Source organism: Notolepis coatsorum, assembly GCF_963971535.1.
Source record: "Notolepis coatsorum genome assembly, chromosome: 5".
In the NCBI taxonomy this organism is placed as follows: domain Eukaryota; kingdom Metazoa; phylum Chordata; class Actinopteri; order Aulopiformes; family Paralepididae; genus Notolepis; species Notolepis coatsorum.
In genome coordinates, this window is record NC_140169.1 from 198,353,211 (window position 1) to 198,363,210 (window position 10,000).

Below are 10,000 nucleotides of genomic sequence, written 5' to 3' on the forward strand. Positions count from 1 at the left end.
CCTGGCTTTCAGGATCCGTAAACAAGCGTCAGAAGAAGAGAAGTGAGTGACGGGAACTCCCATCTTCAGCCGTGACATCACGTCTCCCTGACAACGGGTGTGGGAGGTTCTTTCCTGCTCTCGGGGCGTGTGATGTCATTTGTTTACCGTCTCACCGAGGTCAAGGGGTCGTAGGAACACATGTGTGGCGTGTTGCGTAATGTCAGCGAGGGGAGGGGGGGGGGGGGGGGTCATAGAGAGGGGGGGGGGGCACACTGACCTGGATATAAAGAAAGAGTATGTGCGTGCGTGTGTGAGTGGCAAAGGGGAGTGGGAGTGGGGCCTCACCATGGTAACCTAAAGGGGCTTACCAAACAGGTGACTGACTGGCTGGCTGGCAAGCTGCCAAGCAACAGATCCAGAGCGGGCAACATAGAGAGTGGGAGGAAATAGAGAGAGAGAGAGAGAGAGAGAGAGAGAGAGAGAGAGAGAGAGAGAGAGAGAGAGAGAGAGGTATACACAGACAGAGATAGAGAAAGACAGAGAGACAGAGCGATAAAGAGAGAGAGGGACAGACAGAGAGAGAACAAGAGATAGAGACAGATATATAGATAGAGCTACACAGACAGGGATAGAGAAAGAGAGACAAAAGGAGAAAGAGAGATATACACTAGATACACAGGAATAGAGAGAGAGAGAGAGAGATAGAGAGAGAGAGAGAGAGAGAGAGAGAGAGAGAGATATAGAGAGAGAGAGAGAGAGAGAGAGAGAGAGAGAGAGAGAGAGAGAGAGAGAGAGAGAGAGAGAGAGAGAGAGAGAAGATGTTGAAGAAAACATGGTTGGTAAAAACAAGAGGTGGAGGTCAGGGGGGGGCGAGTGACAGGGTTGAGCAGTGGCCCTGGTCACGTGACGTGGGTGCTGACCTCGCTCCAGCAGCTGCAGGTCGGAGGGGAAGGCTGTGTCTGCGTCTGTCAGCGCCGTGAAACACAGGTCCCCGATGTGGAGGACGGAGGACAGCAACGTAAACACAGAGTCCACCTCCTGGAGAGAAAGAGAGAGAGAGAGAGAGAGAGAGAGAGGAGAGAGAGAGAGAGAGAGAGAGAGAGAGAGAGAGAGAGAGAGAGAGAGAGCAAAAGGACATTTTTGCTATTAGTGATTGGAGATGATTCATGAGAAAATACTTGCTAGCCAACATTGCCCTCCATCCAGCCAAATTAATGTTTAACGGTAGACTCTGTAATTCCGTAAAGCAGCCACCTCTAGGCCAAAGGGTCCTGCTGGGTGTTGCATTTTGTTTAAATTTTTTGTTTTGGTGTGATACATGGGTTGGAGTTGAATGGGATAGGGGATCAGGGCAGAATGCCTGTAGCCTTTTTCCAACGCGTCCGCGTTTCCGGGTTCCCGTTTTGCGCTCTGATTGGCCACTGACCTACGCTAGTACGCCCCCCTCGCTATGAGTGTAGCAGGACGCTGAAATCGAACAGCTGTTTCCGCAAGTATGCCCCCCCTCGCTATGAGTGTAGCAGGACGCTGAAATCGAACAGCTGTTTCCGCATGACTTTATGTGCGCTAAAGTTCGCGTTTAAAGTGCTCAGAAATGCCGGTTCATTCATGCTTTGAGGCACGCTTCCTGACAGGATTTCATAATATTGTATTTTATAATATTGTAGCTTGACAATTTTAAGAAACTACGCTCTCAGCTGAGAGTCAAGAAACGACGCTCTCAGCAGTCATCTTATGCAGCATCACTTTTCACATCAAAACAAAAGTAGAACTGTAATGTGGAGTGGAATTAAACATATTTACAATTAGCATTTTATAAAGTAGAACTGTAATGTTTACTTTCTCAGTCAGTGCTAAGTGCAGCATCCCTTTTCACATCAAAACAAAAGTAGAACTGGAATGTGTCACTGTGACATATTGCGTAAATGTGCCCTGTGGATTATACGTGCCCCATGTAAAATATTTAAACAACCATTAAGCAGTGTTGGGCAAGTTACTCAGTAAGTATAACGGAACGTAGACCAAATGCATCCAAATTTTTATAGGATGCTAGCACATTTTCATAACAATAGCGAATATTATAGTTTTCATTGAGGTTTCTTACAAATTAACGATGCTTTATGTTGTCCTTTATATGCCGATTATCATTAAAATCGTGACGTTAGGAGTTGCGGAAAGCAGGATGAGAGAGCGTAGATTTCAGTGTGTATCATTTAATCATTTATCATTTAACATTTAACATTTGAAAGACATACACACATTGGGGGATATCTTCGATGACTATGGTCTCCACAGTCTTCGAGATATATCCAACAAATTTGACCTCACCAGTTCCACTTTTTTCTTCTATTTACAAATAAGAGCAGCTTTATCGAGTCCCATTAGATGTTCCACTTGAGCACCACAGGTTTCACAAATTATTTTATGACAAGGAGACGTCGAGAGGCTTCGTCTCTGACTTTTATCGCCACTTAGTTACGTCCTCATATAAGGTCCGCTTCGTCTCTGACTTTTATCGCCACTTAGTTACGTCCTCATATAAGGTCCTTCCCCTAGACTCGGTTTGGAGGAAGGATATCCCAAACCTGGAAGTAGATTTTGATTGGGATGCAGTCTGGGAAAATGTTCGGCTATCATCACGCAACCCAGATCACCAACAGATTAATCTTAACTTTGTTCATAGGATTTACCTGACCCCTAGACGATTCGATTTCAGCGTCCTGCTACACTCATAGCAAGGGGGGCATACTCGCGGAAACAGATGTTCGATTTCAGCGTCCGTCCTCCTGCTACGCTCATAGTGAGGGGGGCGTACTAGCATAGGTCAGCGGCCAATCAGGACGCAAAACGGGAACCCGGAAACACGGACGAGTTGGAAAAAGGCCACACGTGGGCGGGATGGGGGGGTGACTGCTGGGCACACCTCAGGCTCTGCCAAGAGAGCTCTAAAAATAACGTATTTCTTTCTAGGCTTTTAAAGGAGCACTTCACCAAAACAAATGTTTTTTAATAGAAAGAAATCCTTCTTATTAGACCTCTTCCTCCACTGCTCCTGTAAACACCTCCCTCGTCTTCCTCCTGTAAACACCTCTTCCTCCTCTTCCTCCTGTAAACACTTCTTCCTCATCTTCCTCTTGTAAACACCTCCCTCCTCTTTCTCATCTTTCTCCTGTAAACACCTTCCTCATCTTCCTCCTCTTCCTCCTGTAAACACCTCCCTCCTCTTACTCCTCTTCCTCCTGTAAACACCTCCCTCCTCTTCATCATCGTCCTCCTGTAAACACCTCCCGCCTCTTCCTCCTCTTCCTCCTGTAAACACCTCCCTCCTCTTCCTCCTCTTCCTCCTGTAAACACCTCTTCCTACCCTTCCTCCTCTTCCTCCTCTTCCTCCTGTAACCACCTCCCTCCTCTTCCTCCTCTTCCTCCTGTAAACACCTCCCTCCTCTTCCTCCTCTTCCTCATCTTCCTCCTGTAAACACCTCCCGCCTCTTCCTCCTGTAAACACCTCCCTCCTCTTCCTCATCTTCCTCCTGTAAACACATCCCGCATCTTCCTCCTCTTCCTCCTGTAAACACCTCCCTCCACTTCCTCCTGTAAACACCTCCCTCATCTTCCTCCTATTCCTCCTCTTCCTCCTGTAAACACATCCCTCATCTTCCTCCTGTAAACACCGCCCTCATCTTCCTCCTCTTCCTCCTGTAAACACCTCTTCCTCCTCTTCCTCCTCTTCCTGAACTGTAAACACCTCTTCCTCCTATTCCTCCTGTAAACACCTCCCTCCTCTTCCTCCTCTTCCTCCTGTAAACACCTCCCTCATCTTCCTCCTCTTCCTCATCTTCCTCCTGTAAAAACCTCCCTCATTTTCCTCCTCTTCCTCCTGTAAACACATCCCGCCTCTTCCTCCTGTAAACACCTCCCTCCTCTTCCTCCTGTAAACACCTCCCTCCTCTTCCTCCTCTTCCTCCTCTTCCTCCTGTAAACACCTCCCTCCTCTTCCTCCTCTTCCTCCTGTAACCACCTCCCTCCTATTCATCATCTTCCTCATCTTCCTCCTGTAAACACCTCCCTCTTCTTCATCCTCTTCCTCATATTCATCCTGTAAACACCTCCCTCCTCTTCCTCCTCTTCCTCCTGTAAACACCTCCCTTCTCTTCCTCCTCTTCCTCCTCTTCCTTCTGTAACCACCTCCCTCCTCTTCCTCATCTTCCTCCTGTAAACACCTCCCTCCTCTTCCTCCTCTTCCTCCTCTTCCTCCTGTAAACACCTCCCTCCTCTTCCTCCTGTAAACACCTCCCTCCTCTTCCTCCTGTAACCACCTCCCTCCTCTTCCTCCTCTTCCTCCTCTTCATCCTGTAAACACCTCCCGCCTCTACCTCCTGTAAACACCTCCCTCCTCTTCCTCCCCTCCCTCCTCTTCCTCCTCTTCCTCCTGTAAACACATCCCTCCTCTTCCTCCCCTCCCTCCTCTTCCTCATCTTCCTCCTGTAACCACCTCCCTCCTCTTCCTCCTCTTCCTCCTGTAAACACCTCCCTCCTCTTCCTCCTCTTCCTCCTCTTCCTCCTGTAAACACCTCCCTCCTCTTCCTCCTCTTCCTCATGTAAACACCTCCCTCCTCTCCCTCCTCTTCCTCCTCTTCCTCCTCTTCCTCCTGTAAACACCTCCCTCCTCTTCCTCCTCTTCCTCCTGTAAACACATCCCTCCTATTCCTCCTCTTCCTCCTCTTCCTCCTGTAAACACCTCCCTCCTCTCCCTCCTCTTCCTCATCTTCCTCCTGTAAACACCTCCCTCCTCTTCCTCCTCTTCCTCCTGTAACCACCTCCCTCATCTTCCTCCTCTTTCTCATTTTCCTCCTGTAAACACCTCCCTCCTCTCCCTCCTCTTCCTCATCTTCCTCCTGTAAACACCTCCCTCCTCTTCCTCCTCTTCCTCCTGTAAACACATCCCTCCTCTTCCTCCTCTTCCTCCTCTTCCTCCTGTAACACCTCTACTCTTCCTCCTCTTCCTCCTGTAAACACCTCCCTCATCTTCCTCATCTTCCTCCTGTAAACACCTCCCTCTTCTTCCTCCTGTAACCACCTCCCTCCTCTTCCTCATCTTCCTCCTGTAACCACCTCCCTCATCTTCCTCCTCTTCCTCCTGTAAACACATCTTCCTCCTCTTCCTCCTGTAAACACCTCCCTCCTCTTCCTCCTCTTCCTCCTATTCCTCCTGTAAACACCTCCCTCCTCTTCCTCCTGTAAACACTTCCCTCCTCTTCCTCATCTTCCTCCTGTAAACAGCTCCCTCCTCTTCCTCCTGTAAACACCTCCCTCCTCTTCCTTCTGTAAACACCTTCCTCCTCTTCCTCCTCTTCCTCCTGTAAACACATCCCTCCTCTTCCTCATCTTCCTCCTCTTCCTCCTGTAAACACCTCCCGCCTCTTCCTCCTCTTCCTCCTCTTCCTCCTGTAAACACCTCCCGCCTCTTCCTCCTCTTCCTCCTGTAAAGACCTCCATCTTCTTCCTCCTCTTCCTCCTCTTCCTCCTGTAAACACCTCTTCCTCCTCTTCCTCCCCTTCCTCCTCTTCCTCCTGTAAACAACTCTTCCTCCTCTTCCTCATCTTCCTCCTGTAAACTCCTCTTCCTCCTGTAAACACCTCCATCCTCTTCCTCCTCTTCCTCCTCTTCCTCCTGTAAACACCTCTTCCTCCTCTTCCTCTTCTTCCTCCTCTTCCTCCTCTTCCTCCTGTAAACACCTCCCTCCTCTTCCTCCTCTTCCTCCTGTAAACACCTCCCACCTCTTCCTCCTCTTCCTCCTCTTCCTCCTGTAAACACCTTCCTCCTCTTCCTCCTGTAAACACCTCCCGCCTCTTCCTCCTCTTCCTCCTCCTCCTCCTGTAAACACCTCCCGCCTCTTCCTCCTCTTCATCCTCTTCCTCCTGTAAACACCTCCCGCCTCTTCCTCCTCTTCCTCCTGTAAACACCTTCCTCCCCTTCCTCCTGTAAACACCTCCCTCCTCTTCCTCATCTTCCTCCTGTAAACACCTCCCTCCTCTTCCTCCTCTTCCTCCTGTAAACACCTCCCTCATCTTCCTCCTCTTCCTCCTCTTCCTCCTGTAAACACCTCCCTCATCTTCCTCCTCTTCCTCCTCTTCCTCCTCTTCCTCCTGTAAACACCTCCCGCCTCTTCCTCCACTTCCTCATCTTCCTCCTGTAAACACCTCCCTCATCTTCCTCCTCTTCCTCCTCTTCTTCCTGTAAACACCTTCCTTCCCTTCCTCCTGTAAACACATCCCTCCTCTTCCTCCTATTCCTCCTATTCCTCCTGTAAACACCTCCCTCCTCTTCCTCCTCTTCCTCCTGTAAACACCTCCCTCCTCTTCCTCATCTTCCTCCTGTAAACACCTCCCTCATCTTCCTCCTCTTCCTCCTCTTCCTCCTATTCCTCCTGTAAACACATCCCTCATCTTCCTCATCTTCCTCCTCTTCCTCATTTTCCTCCTCTTCCTCCTGTAAACACCTCCCGCCTCTTCCTCCTCTTCCTCATCTTCCTCCTGTAAACACCTCCCTCATCTTCCTCCTCTTCCTCCTCTTCCTCCTATTCCTCCTGTAAACACATCCCTCATCTTCCTCATCTTCCTCCTCTTCCTCATTTTCCTCCTCTTCCTCCTGTAAACACCTCCCGCCTCTTCCTCCTCTTCCTCCTCTTCCTCCTGTAAACACCTCCCTCATCTTCCTCCTCTTCCTCCTCTTCCTCCTGTAAACACATCCCGCCTCTTCCTCCTCTTCCTCATCTTCCTCCTGTAAACACCTCCCTCATCTTCCTCCTCTTCCTCCTGTAAACACCTCCATCATCTTCCTCCTCTTCCTCATTTTCCTCCTGTAAACACCTCCCTCCTCTTCCTCCTCTTCCTCCTCTTCCTCATGTAAACACCTCCCGCCTCTTCCTCCTCTTCCTCCTGTAAACACATCCCTCCTCTTCCTCCTCTTCCTCCTCTTCCTCCTCTTCCTCCTGTAAACACATCTTCCTCCTGTAAACACCTCCCGCCTCTTCCTCCTCTTCCTCCTCGTCCTCCTCTTCCTCCTCTTCCTCCTGTAAACACATCTTCCTCCTGTAAACACCTCCCGCCTCTTCCTCCTCTTCCTCCTGTAAACACCTCCCTCCTCTTCCTCCTCTTCATCCTCTTCCTCCTCTTCCTCCTGTAAACACCTCCCTCCTCTTCCTCCTCTTCATCCTCTTCCTCCTCTTCCTCCTGTAAACACCTCCCTCCTCTTCCTCCTCTTCCTCCTCTTCCTCATGTAAACACCTCCCGCCTCTTCCTCCTCTTCCTCCTGTAAACACATCCCTCCTCTTCCTCCTCTTCCTCCTCTTCCTCCTCTTCCTCCTGTAAACACATCTTCCTCCTGTAAACACCTCCCTCCTCTCCCTCCTCTTCCTCATCTTCCTCCTGTAAACACCTCCCTCCTCTTCCTCCTCTTCCTCCTGTAAACACATCCCTCCTCTTCCTCCTCTTCCTCCTCTTCCTCCTGTAACACCTCTACTCTTCCTCCTCTTCCTCCTGTAAACACCTCCCTCATCTTCCTCATCTTCCTCCTGTAAACACCTCCCTCTTCTTCCTCCTGTAACCACCTCCCTCCTCTTCCTCATCTTCCTCCTGTAACCACCTCCCTCATCTTCCTCCTCTTCCTCCTGTAAACACATCTTCCTCCTCTTCCTCCTGTAAACACCTCCCTCCTCTTCCTCCTCTTCCTCCTATTCCTCCTGTAAACACCTCCCTCCTCTTCCTCCTGTAAACACTTCCCTCCTCTTCCTCATCTTCCTCCTGTAAACAGCTCCCTCCTCTTCCTCCTGTAAACACCTCCCTCCTCTTCCTTCTGTAAACACCTTCCTCCTCTTCCTCCTCTTCCTCCTGTAAACACATCCCTCCTCTTCCTCATCTTCCTCCTCTTCCTCCTGTAAACACCTCCCGCCTCTTCCTCCTCTTCCTCCTGTAAAGACCTCCATCTTCTTCCTCCTCTTCCTCCTCTTCCTCCTGTAAACACCTCTTCCTCCTCTTCCTCCCCTTCCTCCTCTTCCTCCTGTAAACAACTCTTCCTCCTCTTCCTCATCTTCCTCCTGTAAACTCCTCTTCCTCCTGTAAACACCTCCATCCTCTTCCTCCTCTTCCTCCTCTTCCTCCTGTAAACACCTCTTCCTCCTCTTCCTCTTCTTCCTCCTCTTCCTCCTCTTCCTCCTGTAAACACCTCCCTCCTCTTCCTCCTCTTCCTCCTGTAAACACCTCCCACCTCTTCCTCCTCTTCCTCCTCTTCCTCCTGTAAACACCTTCCTCCTCTTCCTCCTGTAAACACCTCCCGCCTCTTCCTCCTCTTCCTCCTCCTCCTCCTGTAAACACCTCCCGCCTCTTCCTCCTCTTCATCCTCTTCCTCCTGTAAACACCTCCCGCCTCTTCCTCCTCTTCCTCCTGTAAACACCTTCCTCCCCTTCCTCCTGTAAACACCTCCCTCCTCTTCCTCATCTTCCTCCTGTAAACACCTCCCTCCTCTTCCTCCTCTTCCTCCTGTAAACACCTCCCTCATCTTCCTCCTCTTCCTCCTCTTCCTCCTGTAAACACCTCCCTCATCTTCCTCCTCTTCCTCCTCTTCCTCCTCTTCCTCCTGTAAACACCTCCCGCCTCTTCCTCCACTTCCTCATCTTCCTCCTGTAAACACCTCCCTCATCTTCCTCCTCTTCCTCCTCTTCTTCCTGTAAACACCTTCCTTCCCTTCCTCCTGTAAACACCTCCCTCCTCTTCCTCCTCTTCCTCCTGTAAACACCTCCCTCCTCTTCCTCATCTTCCTCCTGTAAACACCTCCCTCATCTTCCTCCTCTTCCTCCTCTTCCTCCTATTCCTCCTGTAAACACATCCCTCATCTTCCTCATCTTCCTCCTCTTCCTCATTTTCCTCCTCTTCCTCCTGTAAACACCTCCCGCCTCTTCCTCCTCTTCCTCATCTTCCTCCTGTAAACACCTCCCTCATCTTCCTCCTCTTCCTCCTCTTCCTCCTATTCCTCCTGTAAACACATCCCTCATCTTCCTCATCTTCCTCCTCTTCCTCATTTTCCTCCTCTTCCTCCTGTAAACACCTCCCGCCTCTTCCTCCTCTTCCTCCTCTTCCTCCTGTAAACACCTCCCTCATCTTCCTCCTCTTCCTCCTCTTCCTCCTGTAAACACATCCCGCCTCTTCCTCCTCTTCCTCATCTTCCTCCTGTAAACACCTCCCTCATCTTCCTCCTCTTCCTCCTGTAAACACCTCCATCATCTTCCTCCTCTTCCTCATTTTCCTCCTGTAAACACCTCCCTCCTCTTCCTCCTCTTCCTCCTCTTCCTCATGTAAACACCTCCCGCCTCTTCCTCCTCTTCCTCCTGTAAACACATCCCTCCTCTTCCTCCTCTTCCTCCTCTTCCTCCTCTTCCTCCTGTAAACACATCTTCCTCCTGTAAACACCTCCCGCCTCTTCCTCCTCTTCCTCCTCGTCCTCCTCTTCCTCCTCTTCCTCCTGTAAACACATCTTCCTCCTGTAAACACCTCCCGCCTCTTCCTCCTCTTCCTCCTGTAAACACCTCCCTCCTCTTCCTCCTCTTCATCCTCTTCCTCCTCTTCCTCCTGTAAACACCTCCCTCCTCTTCCTCCTCTTCATCCTCTTCCTCCTCTTCCTCCTGTAAACACCTCCCTCCTCTTCCTCCTCTTCCTCCTCTTCCTCATGTAAACACCTCCCGCCTCTTCCTCCTCTTCCTCCTGTAAACACATCCCTCCTCTTCCTCCTCTTCCTCCTCTTCCTCCTCTTCCTCCTGTAAACACATCTTCCTCCTGTAAACACCTCCCGCCTCTTCCTCCTCTTCCTCCTCGTCCTCCTCTTCCTCCTCTTCCTCCTGTAAACACATCTTCCTCCTGTAAACACCTCCCGCCTCTTCCTCCTCTTCCTCCTGTAAACACCTCCCTCCTCTTCCTCCTCTTCATCCTCTTCCTCCTCTTCCTCCTGTAAACACCTCCCTCCTCTT

The 10,000-nt window shown here is 50.4% G+C and overlaps 1 protein-coding gene across 1 annotated transcript in view; it reads right to left on the minus strand.

Moving 5' to 3' along the window:
• Positions 1-10,000, minus strand: part of myo16 (myosin XVI) — a gene marked incomplete at both ends in the record, with an annotated part of 362,367 nt that overhangs the window by 15,086 nt on the left and 337,281 nt on the right. Inside the window, one exon of the mRNA XM_084314410.1 lies at positions 903-1,020. Coding sequence (XP_084170536.1) covers positions 903-1,020 — 118 coding nt within the window. The remainder of the gene's footprint in view (positions 1-902; positions 1,021-10,000) is intronic.